Raw genomic sequence first — 19496 nt, forward strand, 5'->3', positions numbered from 1 at the left:
TTGAAATTGGTTTCTTTTGCATTATTTGATGGTATAAGTTGATTTTGGTTAGATTTAAGCTGAGCGGAGGTAAATTTTAGAGGAAAGGCATTTTTAGAGTATTGATTGAGGGCTTTTGCGATAAGTATCTTGCCTAACTTTGTGTGGGGGAACTACCCCTTAGGTTTTGGCTTAATTGTGCTATGTGCAATCGACATATACACGAGGTGACGAGTGTGTACACGTGCGTATATGTGCTTCATGAACGTACTTGACCCGAAGTTAATGAGTGCCACCTTCGAGAGTTCCTCAGCGATAGGGCCAAGAATCATTTCAAAGAAAGGGACGCCAACAGGAAAAATGAACAAGAGGAACCCCAGCATGTCATCCATATGATCGTCGGTAGGGTCGACATTCCACAGGGACCAATATTCAAACGCACTAAGCTATAATTCACCAGGGAGAAACGAACCCGTGATTATGTGCCCGAAGGCTCCTTATCATTCAACGACGAAGAAGCAGAAGGTATTTCTCAGCCACACAACGACGCTCTGGTAATTTCTATCTTATTAAATAAAGTTCAAGTTAAGCGTGTCTTAGTGGATCCAGGTAGCTCGGCGAATATCATCCAATCAAGGGTCATGTAGCAGCTCGGCCTACAAGATCAAGTCATGCCCGCAGCTCGGGTCTTAAACAGCTTTAATATGGCCAGTGAAACAACTAAAGGGGAGATTATTTTGTCGGTGAATGCAACTGGAACCATTCAAGATACTAAATTCCACATGATCGAGGGCGACATGAGGTACAATGCCCTACTCGGGAGGCCTTGGATCCACAACATGAGGGCAGTCCCCTCGACTCTCCACCAAATGATGAAATTCCCGATGACGGACGGTGTAAAACAGTATACGGGGAGCAGCATGCAAAGGAAATGTTTGCGGTCGATGAGGTAACACCGATATCAACGCTATCAACCTCGGAAAGGTCGAGCATCAAAGGTAAATAGGAAGTAGGGGATGTAAGAAAAAGAAGATGATTTTCTAACTCCTCGAACTTTTATTGTTCCCGAAGGTTCGAATGCCACCAAATCAATGGTCGAAGAGCTGGAACAGGTTATATTGATCGAGTACCTGCCCGAGCGAAAGGTATACCTGGGAACGGGATTAAGCCCCGAACTCAAGCAAAAGCTTATTCAATTCTTATTGATACCATAGACTATTTTGCTTGGTCCCATTTAGACATGACAGAGATCCCACCGGAGATAACAACGTATCGGCTAAGCCTTGACCCTAGGTTCAAAACTGTGAAACCAAAGAGAAGGCCCCAGTCCGAGGTAAAGAACGTATTCATAAAGGACGAGGTAACTAAACTTCTCAAAATAGGGTCCATTTGGGAGGTAAAGTATCCCGAATGGCTAGCCAATCTGGTTGTAGTCCCTAAAAAGGGGAACAAACTTAGAATGTGTGTATATTATAAAGATTTAAACAAGGCATGCCCCAAAGATTCTTTTCCCCTGCCTAACATCGATCCTATGATCGTCGCCACGGCTAGCCACAAGATTCTTACCTTTCTTAATGCCTACTTCGGGTACAATCAAATTTAAATGAACCCAAAAGACCAGGAAAAGACTTCATTTATCACCAAGTATGGAACATATTGTTATAATGTAATGCCCTTCGGGCTAAAAATGTTGGAGCTACTTATCAACGCCTAGTAAATAAAATGTTTGAAGGACAAATAGGTAAGTCAATGGAAGTTTATATCGATGAAATGCTAGTTAAGTCCCTGCGTGCAGAGGAGCATTTGGCTCACTTGTAGGAAACGTTCAAGATTTTGAGGAAATATAACATGAAGCTCAACCCCAAGAAATGTGCTTTTGAGGTCGGATCGGGCAAATTCCTGGGCTTCATGGTGTCGAATCGGGGGATGGAGATCAACCCCGAAAAAATTAAGGCCATCGAGGACATCACCGTCGTGAACACTGTAAAAGCCGTACAGAGGCTGACTAGACGGATAGCTGCATTAGGCCGATTTATCTCGAGGTCGTCGGATCGGAGCCACAAGATTTTTCTCTCTACTCAAAATGAAGAACGATTTCACCTGATCCCCAGAATGCCAACATGCATTAGAGGAACTAAAGCAATACCTATTGAGCCCACCACTGCTTCACACTCCAAAGACAGATGAGAAACTTTACTTATACTTAGAAGTGTCGGAAATCGTGGTAGGTGGTGTCCTCGTTCAAGAAGAGAAAGATACGTAATTTCCCATTTATTATGTAAGTCGAACCCTACACTTTGAGAAATTGGCACCTGCACTGATATGCGCTTCTACAAAGTTAAAACCATACTTTCAGTGTCACCCCATATGTGTGTTAACCACTTACCCACTTTGTAATATTTTGCACAAGGCCGAACTATCGGGCCGATTGGCCAAATGGGCCCTCGAACTGTGAGGCCCCGTAAAATTTTTGGCTCATAAACCAGAATCTTGTGGTGTCGGCTCCGAACACTTGTTAGGAATGTGTAGAATTCTTCCGACCCTTGGTATTGATCTAAGCTTTTAAAAATCAAAAGAATCAATTTTCCAGAAAAATGCCATTATGCGGCCCAGAATGCGGTCGCAGATCCAATATGCGGACCGCATTACCACCGCATAACGAAACAGTGGTTTGGTTAAAACTTGAGGTCAAGATGCGGTCCAAAATGCGACCGCATAATTGATATGCGGACCGCATTTCTACCGCAGAGTGGGACAGTAGAGTTGCCAAAATTAATGTTGAAAATGCGGTCTATTATGCGATCGCATAACAAATATGCGGACCGCATAGTCGTCGCATATTCTCCTTTGAATTTTGTGAATGTCAGTTCTGCAGTGCACTATGCGACCGCAGAACATGAATGCGGACCGCATTCCTGTCGCAGACCCAAACAGAATCCTCAGAGTTTTGGAGGCAATTCTGCGGTCCAATCTGCGGACCGCATTTCAACTCTGCGATCGCAGAATGCGACCGCAGATCTTGCTCGGCTTCTTTTTTTTTCCTTTTCTTTTTCTTTTCTAAATTTTAACCCCGACCCCTTTTTAATAAAACACCCCAACCCCCTCATTTTTAACAAGCTTCTGAACAAATAAGAGAGAAGGAGAGAGGGTTCTTGAGAGAGAAAGCCACCTTCTTCAAATTTGATCCTTGAAAACTATCCGGGCGGGGAAATTTCAAAGCAATTATCTTCATCCCCATTCTTGCAGGTAAAATCCCTAACCATTTTCATTTAAATTCTGGTTTAATCTAAGGGGAGGAAGTCTCATGCATTGGTTCTTGAAAATAGTGACTAAAATTGTGCATGCATGTCTACTAAAACCTAGAACCTAGTGGGAGTAATTGGGTGAGAGCAAAGACTTGTGCAAAGAAGGGGCTAGTAACCTAGATATGTTCGGGTAGTGGTTGTGAAGCTTGAATTTTGAGTTATGCGTATTAATTTGTGCACTATATGGATGTTGCTAGATTATTTGGTGAATTGGAAGTAGAAATTAAAAAGGGACTCAACCCCAGGTATGTATGGCTAAAATCCCTTTTTATTAGAAATTGAGCTCCGTTGTCATTTATGAAAGCATGGTAAGAGTTGAATTGGTTAGCATATTGCTTGTTATTACGCATTAATTAATATGCAATTATCTGTACATATTCGTGAAGGATGTGCCCCAACATGAATAATGTGCCAATCTTGACAATTTGATAATGACGGAAAGTACAATTATGTGTGGAAATACTTGGGCTATAAGCCAACATTGGAACAAAGAATTATTCATGCTAGCTATGTGCTCATTTACCTGTGATTGCAATTTGAAGTATCCTCAATATATGTGTATATGTTCACAACTTGTAAAATGAATATCAAAAAAAAAAGGAAACGATGTGATGATGGTGGCCATGAGTGCCCCAGGAATTGTTATGTTGTGTGTGGAATAAAGACTTGAAGTGTTGGCTAATGAGAATGGATAAATGCCTCTAACGAGGAGACCTAGCCGATCGGGTCGTGATCGGACACCATGCCGCACACATGGTGATAATGTGCTGATATTGGATTCCGGATAAAGAAAATGAAATATTGATTGAGAGTAATGCCTCCAATGAGGTGACCTAGCCGGTCGGGTCGTGATCGGACTCCGCTTGGGATAGCGGTGGTAATGAGAACAGTGGTGAACACGTGACAGAAATGCCCTAATCAATGTTGTGGAAATTGTATGAAAGATTATATGAATTGCTTCTTTGACTTGCCCATATTATTTGCTTGTATCTGTTTGGTAGTTCTTTCTAGTAAAATGGTGTTTAGTTATACATACTAGTACAATTCAAATGTACTGACGTCCCTTTTGCCGAGGGCGCTACATTCGTGTTATGATTGTAGGTGGCTCCATAGTGGACGGTGCCGACCGTGTGTAGCGGAGCGTTTCTTCTACTCAAAGTCTCGGTGAGCCCCTTTTCTTCCATGGGGCCATATGGTGTATCTTTTGTTATTACAGCTTTCACTTTTGAGGTATAGTCGGGGCCTTGTTGCCGGCCTAGTCATGCTTATCTGTTGTATCCATAGAGGCTCCAAAGACACTACTGAGGGTTATGTACGGGTGCCCGGGGAATCCGTTGTTTGTATATGTTGTAATCCTAACCTTGTAATCTCCTTAAGCTGTAACCCTAACAAAACCCTTGAAGCTAGCTTATGTACGGTAAATTTGTATGATATGAAGTGAACCAGTAATGTGGTGTACACCGTGTGTTATCGTCTAAATTAATCAAAGGCATGATTCCCGTATCCATATTGATTTGGGGTAGAAAGTGCTCGGTAAGGCTTGCTCCGTCGGGTTCACCCGATTGAGCGCCGGTCGCGCTCCTCGGATTTTGGGGCGTGACACGAACTCAGTAGGTACGATATCGAGTACCAACCCCGAACGGCCATCAAGTCTCAAATTTTGGTGGACTTCGTGGCCGATTTCACACCAACTCTCGTACCCGAAGTTCAAAAAGAACTTTTGTTAAAATCAGGCACATCATCGGGGGTATGGACCCTTTTCATAGATGGTGCTTCGAATGTGAAGCGGTCCGGGCTAGGTATCATTTTGAAGCCGCCCACGGGTAGCACTATTAAGCAGTCTATCAAAACTTCTAGGTTGACTAACAATGAGGTCGAGTACGAGGCCATAATTGCAGGTCTCGAGCTAGCTAAAAGCTTGGGAGAAGATGTTAGTGAAGCCAAGTGTGACTCTTTACTAGTGGTAAACCAAGTAAACAAAACCTTCGAAGTTTGAGAGGACAGAATGCAAAGGTATTTGGACAAGCTGCAGGTAACATTGCACCGTTTCAAGGAATGGACTTTACAGCATGTACCTCGAGAACAGAACAGTGAGGCCGATGCACTTGCAAATCTGGGGTCATCGGTCGAAGAAGATGAGATCAGCTCGGGGACTGTCATTCAACTCTTGAGATCTGTGATCGAGGAAGGTAATGTCGAGAAAAACTCTACAAGCTTGACCTGGGATTGGAGGAATAAATATATTGAATACTTGAAGAACGGAAAGCTCCCATTGGACCCTAAAGAGTCGAGGGCCTTACGAACCAAAGTTGCTCGATTCATATTGGATGAAGATGGAACATTATACAGAAGGACATTCGATGGACCATTGGCAGTATGTTTAGGAACAGGAAAAGCCGATTATGTTATACGAGAGGTCCATGAAGGCACTTGTGGGAACCACTCTGGCGCTGAATCGTTGATTCATAAAAACATTAGAGCAGGATACTACTGGGATAGCATGGAAAAAGATACTAAGGAGTTTTTTCGAAAATGTGATAAATGTCAAAGGTTTGCACCGATGATCCATCTGCCCGGAGAACAACTTCATTCAATCCACATGGCCATTCATGAAACGGGGGATGGATATCACCGGCCCTCTGCCAACGGCCCCAGGTAAGGCTAAGTTCATTTTATTTATGACTGACTATTTCTCTAAATGGGTTGAAGCACAAACGTTCGAGAAAGTGAGAGAGAAAGAGGTTATAGACTTCATTTGGGATCATGTTGTATGTCGATTTGGGATACCCGCCGAGATAGTGTGTGACAATGGACAACAATATATCGGCATCAAGGTAACGAAATTCCTCGAGGACCATAAAATAAAAAGGATATTATCAACGCCGTATCATCCTAGTGGGAACGGACATGCCGAATCGATGAACAAGACTGTCATTCTAAGCTTAAATAAAAGGTGAACGACGCCAAGGGGAAGTGGAGAGAAATGTTACCGAAGTCCTTTGGGCATATCGAACAACATCGAAGTCCAGTACGGGAGCGACCCGTTCTCGTTAGTATATTGCTCCGAGGCCTTGATTCCGGTCGAAGTCGAGGAACCTAGCTCCAGATTTTGACATACAATAGAAGAATCAATTCACGAGGCTATGAATACTAGCCTCGAGCTATTGGATGAAAAACAAGAAGTTGCGCTCATTCGGATGGCTGTGCAAAAGCAAGGAATCGAGAGATAGTATAACAGAAGAACAACCTTCGCCACATCAGAATCGGGGACTTAGTTCTAAGGGAAGTCTCCCTCAACACTCGAGACCCAAACGAAGGGAAACTACGTCCAAATTGGGAAGGACCATATCGGGTCCTCGGTATCGTCGGAAAAGGATCTTACAAACTTGGCACAATGGAGGGTGAACAATTGCCAAACAATTGGAATGTATCACTCCTCAAACAGTATTATTGCTATGGTATGACTCTCACCCTTTCCATTTGTATCTGATACTATGTTATTGCATGTTTTCGATGGAAGACGTCGAGAAACCCTTCAACACGAGGACCTTAGGTTTTGAAGCATGCGTTGCACTCTTTTTCCCTTAGATCGATTTTTATCCCAAATGGGTTTTTCTGGAGAGGTTTTTAACGAGGCAATAATTATGAGCTACCTGAGGAAAATTCAACAGTATCCAAGGCTGCTTTGCAATCAACCTCGAATACTGGGGTCCCATCACCCTCGGATGTTACATTTTTTAGGAAAGTACTTCATGTCAAAAAAGGGTCTCAATAGGGAAACTTTGTAATGGGACAAACGGTCGAATGAACCGTGTCCATATAGATCAGTCGAGCCCCGATGGCAAAACATGTACGCATGTATAAATTATTTCAAGAAGCATTCTTTCTATATCAAACATCTTGTGTCTCAAAGAAAACTTTCTACTATATGAGCTCCATACTTATGATTTTGTGAGAAATGGCTCAAGGACCAAGCGTAAATATACATCGAACACTCAGGGAATGTCATCCACGATTGACATATTCGAGTTATCTAAACCTGATTTCATAAGACCTCAAAGAGGCACCCCACGATCTATAGGCCAAGGCCGTCATTCTCGGGGACTAGCACTTCAAACAAGTTTGAAGTGTTATTGGGAAATAAGCCCAAGAGGCATACCTAAAGGCTACCGCCAAATTAATGTGGCTCGGAGACGTCCGAATCCAACAATCACAATAGGCCTTCAAATTCTTTGAAAAACCGATTAGAAAAGGCTACCCTCGGCAAATAACCGATTAGACGATGGGCCTCGTTAAAAACCATCGTCACATCTAGGTCGGAAACATCATCAACCCCCGTAAGGCAGCCACGAAATATGTCTTCCCCTCGTGGGTCGTTCCCCCATCGGGGGTCTCCATATATCGAGCCTCCCAAAATTGCCCTTCAGAAAATTCAGGGCTGGGCGGCGAATCATCAATAGTGATTGCCCAAGCAAGTCACTTGGGGCACTCTCTCCCTTTTGAAGAGCCCTATTACCAGACCCTTCGGTCACACTCGCTGTTTCTTTATCACGACAGGAAGTATCTTTTACCCCCGATAACTCAGGCACTTTGCTCGGAGTACCTTTCGAGATCTCCTCGATCCGAGGGTGAGTCTCCTCGACCATCACCGGCCTTGCCGCTACTGAAGTTTCGACGCTTCCCCTCTTTCAAGGCACCAGCTCATAACCGGCATCTTACCCCTCATCTTCTTTATCTCGTAACTTTTGGGCTACGTCAGCAAATAGAGCAGCGGAGTCATCCTTCGACTTACGAGCCTTGCTCTTCTTAGGCTTCGGGGTGTCAGAAGGCAAGGCCCTTTTCCGTTTCTTGTCCTTAGCCGGTTTGGGAGCCAGCTCTTCCCCAGGCGGGATCGACCTTATCTCAGCAACGTCCTCGAGGCCTGCATAAAAGGAGTCAAGTGTGAACAAAGAGAAACGTTACAGAAAAAACCATCAGAAGCTTGCGGGATAAACTTACGGTGATTCTTGGCCTCCCATCTGTCCCTTGCCAAGTCACGCCCGCAGCGCTTGGCATGGGAGGAAGTTGCATCCAGTTTCCGAACCCATTCTTCGAGGTCGGGGATCGCATAAGGCATCCAGGCAACCGCTGCAAAATAGATGAAAAGTATTAGATAAAGCAAAAAATAAAGTATGAAGATTAATGGGTTATACATTATTTACGGTCGGGATTCCACTTCTCGGGGAACGGCTGTTTCTCCTCGGGGATGAGGTCGCAGGTCCTTACTCGCACGAACTGGCTCATCCAACCCCGATCCTTGTCCTTATCGATGCTTGCAAAAAAAGACTTCGTTGATCGGTGTTGGAGCTTGATTAATCCTCGAAAAAGTCGAGGTCGATACAACCGTATGACGTGGCTGAGAGTGAACTCCAACCCCTTGGCCTTGCCAGAGAATAAAAGGAGCATGATCACTATGCGCCAGAACGAGGGATGCACCTGGTCGAGGGTAACCTGGTACATCTTACAAAAATCGACGATAACAGGGTCAAGAGGACCCAACGTGAAAGGGTAAATGTAAACACTTAGAAACCTCTCCACGTGAGTGGTGATACTTTCTTTGGGAGCAGGGATTTGTACCACGACCTCGGCCCCCAATTGCAGTCTTTCTTTCACAACTTCGAGCTATTTCACCGTTATCAAGCAAATATACCTCGATACGTGTTCACATCGTCCAGGGAACGATTGAGGGTTCTCGACTTTAAGTTATTTTTTAAAACACAAGGGCCGAGAACGTACTCGTGAGGGAGCGGTTCCACCAGCGTTTTGTCACCGGCCAGCCGAGAAGAAGAAGAAGAAGCTTTCTCCTTTTGTGGGACGGTTTTGGAGGTTTTCGAGATTGATTCAGATGAGAAGAAGCGGAAAGAGGCGAAATTCGGTTTTGGTACTAACGAAATTGACTCAACGGATGGTGAAAGAGAAGAGATGGAGAGAGGAAAAGACTTAGAAAAACTTGGTGAAGATGGAAGTAATGTTTTGATTCAAATAAAGAACTGGTATTTATAGATCCACGACGACGTTTCGATGGCGCTAGTGGCCGACCACCCACTGACAGTCATTAATTATTTGGGGAACTGTACTGACATGTAACGTTTTGGTTACCTTGACCGCTTATGTCACGGCGATGATGTCATTATCGGGGTCTACAGAAAATCGAGGCTTAAGTCGTTTCATATCATTTTACTCTAAGAAACGAGGGGACTATCTGTATACGGTGGAAGTTGGGGCTACCCGATTTCATCTTTCGATGGAAAAGTGATACCATGTCGGAAGGCCAGGACGTCAAGTTCTGGGTCGACGTTCCTTTCCAAGAGCGAGGTCGATATCACTTACCAGGGTCGGAAGAAGGCATACTTCGAGATGATACCAGTATAATTCAGTAACGGAAAGAGCAAGATATCCCCAACGGACTGAAGACCATGACGTGAATTTCGGAATGGATTGATCCTCGGCGGTTGATCAGTTGTCAAACATGATTTCCTACTATAATTAGAAGTGTACCTTATTTAGGACTCCCCTATTATATAAAGAGGGATTCCATCCATTTGTAACACACATTAATGACTGAGAAGAATATATACACTCATTACTTTCTTGCTATTTTACTTTACTGTTCATCAGAGTTGCTTTATCACTTGTCATCCCTATTATCACACCTTGAAACTACCATAGATCGAGGTCGAGATTTGGCTTGCATACCGGTTTGATTTATTTATTCTCTAATTTATCTGTTTAAATTCCTTGTTTATCAATTGGTATTGGATTAAATCACATATCCTTAAAACCACAATATAAGTTTAATTGTTACTCAAATTTTAGGGTAAACATAGCTGATGCAGGCAGGTTGCAAGTAACTCAATAAGATGACTTGCAACGGCTTCTTAATAAACAGGCAGATTGCAAGCAAATCATGCAAACAGCTTACAAGCAGCTCTAGCTCGCAGTTGCTTCCTGAAAAGCCTCGCAGATGCTTCCTGAAAAGTGTCACTGCTGCTTTCTTTCTTCTATAAATAGAAAATATTTCAGTTCATTATGTACATCAGTTTGAAGTTGAATAACATACCAGTCTCTCCCTATATTTGCTTCTGATTTATTTACTTATAAGCTTTATTTTATAACATTGTTCCCATTTTGTAATTTCCTTTTCAGCCTTTCGGTTGAATTGAGATTGGGAGTTTCGGTATCCACATCGGATGGAACACAAAGCACAAAGTTAAAAGGCGTAATTTTACTGTAAACGTACAAGAAGGTCTTCACCTAAGAAACAATAGAAGAAAAAGAAGGAATTTCGAGCTCTTGAGTAAATGTGAAAGTGGTATGCGCTTTTGTACTGTCAACTTTTACTGCCATCTCTATGTTAATTAAAAACTCGCGAACCTTGTTTACATTGGATTAATAAGTGAACGTGAAATTTCCGAAAGTTCCCTAGAAATCCTCATTATTGTCTCCTCATAACTTAACTTTTTGCCGTCCGTTCGTGGCAATATATGTGATGAGAGAGATTCAAGTCAAACAGTAGTCCTTAAATTTGTATGCACAAAAAACAACACCAGAAATACACGCATCATCATAACTTTCGTATTCTAAGGGGAAAAAGAGAACTAATCAGGAAATATATATTTTTTTTTTTGTGAGGATGAAAAGGGTAGCAGGTCAGCCATGGCAAAAGAAGCCACATGTTAAAAAATTTCAGGCCATCATATGAGTTTAGGGCTCCACCAAGCTAGGGAATTTGATGGATCACCACATGCAACAAAGGAAATATCAGCAACCACAGGGAAATGATATGATAGCCTTTTGGCTGCGAACATATCAATTTTTGCTTAGTTTGCATGGATTGGGATTTGGGGTTGACGAATTCCCAATCATGCAGGCCCAAAAAACTTATCATCATAACCTCAATTATTTGGTTGACATCGTCATCTGATCTCTACTGTTTTACCCCCCTTGTTGCTAAAAGTTGTAATATCAAAAAAGAACTAGGCTTAAAATGAGCTAAAACTTTGAAGGTTTTAATTATTATGATAATAATTGAAAGGAAGGGGAGGAAGCCCATTTGATTTTGATGTTTCGTATATTATTGACACGGAAGATTAAATGAACTCATTTATTAGAAAAAAAAACACATCACACAACTGGATACACAACATGGTCTTGGCCTAAATTTTAAATACCTGATATGTTTCCTCTCTATGATGTGCATGTGGGACTTAAACTAGAAAATGACCCTTTTTTCTGGGTTTGGTTTGAGCGGATAGAACGTAGTATATGAAAAAAAATGGGATAACTATAGCCCAAAAGAATAATAGCCGGAAAAGATATATATATATATAAAATCCGTGTATATATTCTGTAATTTAAACTACCGTCTGTAATTACTTTGGCCGCCGGGCCAAAAATTTAAAAAAATTAATCCGAGAAGATTAAGAAGAAAAATAATGGAGCTTTCCAAAGCAATTTTCTTTTATTTCATGTTTTTGTTGTATTAATTACTCCACTATTATACCTTTTTCTAGCATGGTAGAATATGCTATTGTATTCCATCTGTTTCATCTTATGTGAACTATTTTTTTCTATTTGGTAATAATTAAAAAAATTTAATTTTTAAACTGTTATTTTATTTATTCTTAATGGTATATATACTTTTATAGCCAACATAAATATCATGCATATTTAAGGTCATAATTTTTTTTTTTTTTTTGGTAATTACATACCTAATCAAATATTATCACATAAATTAAAAGGGATGGATTGTTGTCTTATAATATTGGAATAGTGAAACTTTTCTCTCTTTCCCCCTATATTCACGAACTTATGGAAGATTTTTCCTTATTCCCTCGTACCAACTGAACCGGATGATAGAAATGACACTTTACCATTAATTCCTCAAGGAAAATAGAAATATTTTAACATCACCTTCACTCGAGGGGATCAGTAGAGATCTTCATCTATTATGATAATTCGAGCTTTTGTCGGTCAGAAGTCTGGGAAAACTTATCTGTCGTAGGAAAAGTAAATTATGGTCGGTCCTCTTCGTGCTGGTTAATTACTATTTCCTTCGTTCCAATTTATGCAAACCTGTTTGACTGGGCACGAAGTTTAAGAAAAAATAAAAACTTTTAAAATTTGTGGTCCTAAACAAGTTAAAAAGAGGATCAGAATATTTTTGTGATTATAAAAGGTTCTCATTAAGGGTAAAATTGTAAGATTAACCTAAATTATTTTTAAATTTAAAAAGAAATCATTCTTTTTAGAACGAACCAAAAAGAAAATAGGTTCATATAACGGAATATAGATCTTTTTCTAATATATTTTTTTCAATGATGGTTTGGTTAAAAGATACTCCTAGATGTGAAAGGTTACGTAAAAGGAATACAGGTGTCAATGTATGTGGCCTCCAACTAGCATTCTACCAATCATCATATACAACCAAAGCTGAAATGGGAATGAATGGTGGCTGTCATCTAATAACACGCTTTGTGAAATATTACGTCATTTAAAATTGGACTGGTCCTATTATCAAGCACAAACCGTTCGAAATTCAGCTAAAAAGAGAGGAATCCCAAAGGGTTTAAAATACCTTTAACGCAAGAAAACAAGGTGTACCAAATCGTGCTCCATCACCTCTCTTCATCGTTAAAGAAACAGATAACAGCAGCAAGAACGGTGAGTTAAGTGACAATTATTTGGTTATGTACAAGAAAAGCATTAGAGAAAAAGAGCTAAAACGTTACGGGAAATAGGGCTTTTCTAACGGAGAAAACGTAAAAAAATCGTTTTAGCCATTGCCACAAGTATTAACAAAACTCACGCGAATTCAAACTCATATTTCATTGGCAAAAAGACATAAGAAATGAGGAATCGAGAAAACACTAGTACGCAAAAGCTGTTTACTACTCGCACAATATCTGTCTACGTAAAAACGTAGAATTCTAGCCGTAGAGTTCAAGCCCGCCCTCACTTTTGTAGGGTCTGCATATCATTGTAGGACATTTATTATTGAGTTGTTGAACGAGAACAATCTCGAAGATTTTGCTTGCCATTTTTCTTGTTTTTACCTCTAAACATGAAAAAATATCAGCCAAAGGATTTTGTAGTCACTCTCAACTAATGTGGAAGTGAGTTGTAATTGATTCATCAATTGATTGAGTGTGAATCAAAAGTATAAAACGAAAATAAAGTAAAGAAGGTGGGGTTTAAGAACTTTAATATATCCCTTTGTCTCGTATTATGCGTCGTGTTTATCTTTTACACGCCCTTAAGAAATATTAATACGAAAAGTGATTGGACTATTTTACCCTTATTTATGTCTTAAGATATAATCTGTCTTTATTGAATATTTATTATATATTATGTGTTATCTCCATCATCAAGAACAATTATTACTAAAGGGTAATAAAGAAAAAAATCAATCAATTTTATCTTGAATTTCTAAAATCTAAAATAATAAATAATTTGAGACAACTATTTTTAATAATCACGATTATTAATATGAGACAGAGGGAGTAGTTGTTAACAATACAATAATAGTTCCTAGCTAAAAGGAGGGAGCGGTGAGCCTGCCTAAGCTTAACGCATTAATTCATGGTAATTCTGTTGGTTGGACTGCATTAGGTTTAGAAGCCAAATTATGTTAATTAATAACAGTACTAGTAAGTGGAATGATAAGAATAATTAATATGATTGGCACGCATTGGGAGAGCACGTGAGGCTGAGAATCCATTATTTTGGGTGAATGATTTTATCGTACGCCACCTACTAAGACTACACTTGTCATGCAATAAATATGATTGAGTTCTATGCACAAACCACACTTTTCTGGTCCTCTCCCCATTATAAATACCTGTCTCTCCCCTTTTGCATGAAATTGTGGGTTTTAGTTATATATAAAGAGAAGAGAGAGAGCAAAAGGGGTTCTCAAGAGACCCTTAAGCCTTCTTCATTCAACCCTTGTTTATATAACCTAACTTAACAGTCGAAATGGCCATATTTGACCTCCACCATCCATGGATATTTGTGTTCGGAATCTTAGGTAAGCAAAACTAAGTTTCACATGTCTGTTTCATTCATTTCTTGTCTTTCCCAAATTTCATCTCATTCATTCTCTTTCATTTCTTGTTTGTTCAAAAAATTGTGCAAAAACACCTTGCTCAATTTTCATGTGACCAAACTTTACTTATTTAATACTATAATTTTCACATTGTCAATTGCATGTTCTCATGAATGTTTTCCATGACAAACCTTCCCGGTGCTTGATTTTCATCCATTTTGGTTGCCAACACTTGCACTTTATTTCATCGACCAATTAAGTTGTCTAGTTCATGGCAGTAGCATCATATCCACCCACACGTATAATGAAAGCACTAACTCTTTGTATTTCTTCTGCCGTATGGTTCAGGAAACATTATTTCCATATTCGTCTTCTTAGCTCCAGTGTAAGAAATCCGCTTTTTTTTTTTTTTTTTTTTTTTTTTTTTTTTTTGTCTAATTTATTTTTCTTGGACAGTCATGCACTTAAATTTGAAAATTTTCACGAAAACAACTGTATTACTGTTGCAGGCCAACATTTCGCCGAATCTACAAAGAAAAATCAACCATGGGTTTTCAATCAGTCCCTTACGTGGTAGCACTGTTTTCATCCATGCTCTGGATGTATTATGCATTTATCAAGAAAAATGCCATTCTCCTCGTCTCCATCAACTCCTTCGGTTGCGTTGTCGAGACCATTTACATCTCCATTTTCCTTCTCTACGCATCCAAGGAGGCTAGGGTAAGCACTTCCCACCATAACTTACATTTAAAAATCTGAAAGATTTAGTGGGCGTTTGGACATAAGAATTGTAAAATTCAAGAAAAAAAGTGATTTTTTTTTAAAGTGAAAATAATATTTGAAAATTAGAATTGAGTTTGGACATGAATATTATAATTTTGGGTTGTTTTTAAATTTTTGTGAATCATCTGAAGTGAAAATTTTCAAAAACTGTTTCCTGGAGTTTTTAAAATTTTCATTTCGAAAAAAAGTAAAAAAAAAAATCGGAAAAAAGTGAAATTTTTTTTATGGCCAAATGGGCCCTTAATAAATGAAAAAAGTTTCACCAAGACATAAATGGTAGTGCAGTTCAATTCTGTATTGCAGTCGGGAAGTTTTTTATTTTTTTTTTCAAAATCTTTGTTAAATACTGACTAGGAACGTAAGAAAGTGTTACATAGAGTGCTAACTAGTTTATGATATTTTGACAACAGAGGCAGACGGTGAAACTTTTGGTATCATTGATTGGAGGATTGTACACACTGATATTTCTTGTAACTTTGTTCCCTTTGAATGGAGCCCTTCGAGTACAAGTAGTGGGCTGGATTTGTGTAGCCGTAGCAGTGGCTGTCTTTGCTGCACCTCTTAGCATTGTGGTAAGATAGAGATGATGCACTAACATCGTTTCAAAAGTTTTCCCATAGTAACTACGTAATAAAATTAAAAAGAAATTTCTAATTCTTGTTTCTTTTTTACAGTTTCAAGTGGTTCGGACGAAGAGTGTGGAGTTTCTGCCCTTCACCCTGTCTTTCTTTCTTACATTAAGTGCTATCATGTGGTTTTGTTATGGTCTCCTTCAAAAGGACATGTGTATTGCAGTAAGTACTTAAACCACATGCTAAAGTACTATGTATTCTTTAATACATTTGAACAATTAATTTTGGGTTACGTGCTAGTTAGACAACTAAAACCGACCTACTTACAAAGGCAATAAAAAAGAACCACAAATCTTCATCTTGAACATGTTGTGCCTTTATGGTTTACAAATCGATACACAACATTAATTGTTCGACATAAATTGGTCACCGCAGATTTCAGCCAAACTAAAAAATCTCATTGTATAATTCCATTTTGTCTGACATTAATTTTTTCTTTAATTATTCCTATGATTCTTAAGCATTTTTTTAATATCACTGATTCCAAAATTAATTAGTTTATCCCACTAGTTGGAGTACTAGTATATTTTTTTTATATTAAAAAATATGCCTTCATTACTTGTAAGTACTATTTTCTTTTACTTCTCACAAAACTAAGTTTGTCTGAACTTTCTCCAAAAGCTCCTCAAAAAAAGTTTCTTTTAATAAATGATAATGAGGCATACTTTCTCATTAGATCTATTTCCTCAATCCTAATTTATGTTTCATAATTTTCTTTTTAATCCCTTAAAGAAATTTATAATTCATTATTTAAAAATAGTTTAACTTTAAATTTGTTATTTTACCTTTGATAAGATAATTTATAGCCACACGAATATTTTATAACTTGTTCTAGATGATAAATTTAAAAGAATCTTCTTTTTTCTTTCGTAAAAAGCACGGCATAAATTGGAATGGGTGGAGTATTATTTTACCGTTGCTCTTCGAACTCCGTCATTTATCTTTGGAGTAATTAATTTATTTTTAACTTTTTACAGCTGCCGAATGTGTTGGGTTTCTTCCTGGGAATGATTCAGATGCTGTTGTATGGGCTATACCGTAAGGTAAAGCCAGCAGCAGAATTAGACAAAAAGGTGCCGGAGCATGTAGTAAACATCGTCGTCCTAGGAAACTCAGAACAGATACATCCTGTCAAATCCGAGAAAAACGAGGATATGATCAAGAAGCTGGATGAAGAAGAAAACAGGGAGAGCAGCGTAATTAGCCCACCGGTGCCAGCTCTGCTGCCGGTGGCAAACCACCATGAAAATGAAGAACGTGCGGGTGGCGAGCTGGCGCAAGTGAACTTGCAGCCGCAGCCGCAGTATGAAACCCCGGTGCTTGTGGTGTGTGCTGCAGCTTGAGTCTTGAATTAATCTTTTGATTATTTAACTCTCTTCTACTGTCTATCTGCATGTATGTTTCATTATATTGCTTTTTTGATTTATTTGTAATTCATACATTTCTCGCTACCACCTCTGATTTCCATTTCTCTGTATAAAGAGGAAAAGAGAAATTGTACGAATCGAATGGCCGTTATATTATTTACTTTCGATTCCACTATTTATGTTTCTAATCTACCAGTACAATAGAGGATATATATACTTGTCCTTCAACGGGTAATTAAGAATTTCCAAATGAATATATAACGTGCTGGCTGGCTCCACCGGTCCACGTATCACCCTAAGGTTTTTGTTAGATGCTTTTTTTGCATGGTATTGTCGGGACCAAATACAAACACAAGTATACGCAATTAACACACACAAATATACGTAATAATTACACACATATATACGTAATTAGTGAACCCTCTCACTGATCTGTTTGCTCTAGGCTCACTGTTGATCAATGTTTATACTCCCTCTGTTTCAATTTATGTGAACCTATTTCCTTTTTGGTCCGTGCCAAAAAGAATGACCCCTTTCGTTATTTGGAAACAATTTACCTTTATGCAATGATTTATAGCCACACAAAATATATGTGCCTCATTTTACACCACAAGTTCAAAAGTCTTCTCTTTCTTAAACTTCGTGTCCAATCAAATTGGTTTACATAAATTGAAACGGAGGGAGTATTTATCTTTTCAAAAACCATAAATACGTCGTTAAATCGGAAAATTTAATAACATATATAGGAGGTTGTTAGTATTGGAATATATATTATTAGCCATATGTTTAGATATATTTCCTCTGTTTTAATTCTTGTGAACCTCTTATTTTTTGGTCCATTTCAAAAGGAATGACCCCTTTTTAAATTTAGAAACAATTTATCTTAAGCTTCTTATTCTATCTCTTAATGAGAAGCTTATATAGTTACACAAATACTATGGCAAGTTTAACACCACAAATTTCAAAAGAATTTTAGCTGGCCATGCAAATGTTATGACTTATTTAGGGCCACAATTTATTGAAAGTCTTCATTTCTTTCATAACCCTCTACACAATCAAATAAGTTCAAATAAATTGAAATGGATGAAGTAATATTTATTACTCCATAGAATAATTACTTATTGAATTTTAATAATGAATTAAATAGGTCATGTATTCGTTTGTGTCCTTGTGTAGATTTAGCGTATAGAGTTTAGCTTATACAGGAAAGATTAAATCATCGATTCTTAAAAGTTATAAAGATTATGTTCACAATCTGATGATAGATTTGGACAAGACATTGGAATGATTGTGTTGGTAAAAATACAATTACAATTGAAAACTAAAATGAAGAAAATAAAATATCTTCAGGCTGAGGTGCGGATATCTCGCTCTCTTTAAGGAGATTCAAGCCCACTGCGGTAGCATCTTCACCGGTCCAGCAATAATACTCTTGACTTGTCCCCTCCGATACAACAACCCGACAACGTCGTATTACTCGAACAAACTCTGGACAAGTTGTTGAGTCCAAAGCTCCACCAAAATGAACACCTTCCTTCTACAAAAATAATATTCTCTTTGTAGAGAATAAGTTGGAGACTTAGATTTTTCACTTTCTCTTAACTCTCTTTTTCACTACACCAAGTTCACTTTTTCCATATACACTGCCATATTTTCCCACACCAAACACAACGAAGAAACACCACTATTTGTAGGTGTAGAATTTCTTCCATGAAATAAATAACAAAGTAGTGGCATAATAAAGTTATAGAACATGGTTGGTGGTCATAAAATTTAATATTTAGTGGGTAATTAGTGGTTGATCGTGGAACTAGTGGTTTCAAGAGTTATACCAAAATAATGACCACTTTCTTGCCAATTTATAACCACTATCTCACAAGAAATAATGCACTTTAATATTATAATTTTAATATTAAAATGAACTGACACCAACATTCCCCCACTCATTTGAATATTAAAATATGAGAGTTTACATTGAAGGGAGACTATTATGCATAATGAAGGTGTGCTCTGCATAGAACTTCCACTTAGTAAAACAACAATCTCTACTCCAAGGTCAGTAGTGGTCTCAGACTTGAACTATTACTACTTTAGGGAAATAAAGTATCAGTTGACATGAGCTTTATTAGCTAGCACATTACGGCCTTGTGCTATCCCGGTTTTCATGAGTATTTTTGAGAACAAGCCCAATTCTCAAAGGAAGCGGCCTACTTCGACATTCACATAGGTGAAATCTATCAAGGATACTCCTGTAATTCTAACACCCGACTCATACGAGCTACAGATTTTCATTAAGAGTTAACATAACTCAACCTTGCATATTATTACAGGATAAATGCACTCA

General features: G+C 38.8%; 1 protein-coding gene across 1 annotated transcript; it reads left to right on the plus strand.

Annotated features, from left to right (window-relative positions):
- Positions 1-14113: 14113 nt before the first annotated feature.
- LOC109210510 (bidirectional sugar transporter N3-like) lies at positions 14114-17336 on the plus strand. Its single transcript, XM_019373930.1, has 6 exons — positions 14114-14352; positions 14719-14755; positions 14880-15090; positions 15564-15725; positions 15828-15947; positions 16763-17336. The coding sequence occupies exons 1-6, from the start codon at positions 14301-14303 to the stop codon at positions 17126-17128; spliced, it is 948 nt and encodes a 315-aa protein (XP_019229475.1). The 5' UTR covers positions 14114-14300; the 3' UTR covers positions 17129-17336.
- The last annotated feature ends 2160 nt before the right edge of the window (positions 17337-19496 follow it).

The sequence above is a fragment of the Nicotiana attenuata genome, unplaced genomic scaffold (assembly GCF_001879085.1).
Source record: "Nicotiana attenuata strain UT unplaced genomic scaffold, NIATTr2, whole genome shotgun sequence".
NCBI classification, from domain to species: domain Eukaryota; kingdom Viridiplantae; phylum Streptophyta; class Magnoliopsida; order Solanales; family Solanaceae; genus Nicotiana; species Nicotiana attenuata.

Coding starts and splice junctions, on each gene's coding strand:
- LOC109210510 (XM_019373930.1), top strand. CDS start 14,301: ATGGCCATATTTGACCTCCACCATCCATGGATATTTGTGTTCGGAATC. Junction 14,756..14,879: donor TTCGTCTTCTTAGCTCCAGT/GTAAGAAATCCG, acceptor TTACTGTTGCAG/GCCAACATTTCGCCGAATCT. Junction 15,948..16,762: donor AAAAGGACATGTGTATTGCA/GTAAGTACTTAA, acceptor AACTTTTTACAG/CTGCCGAATGTGTTGGGTTT.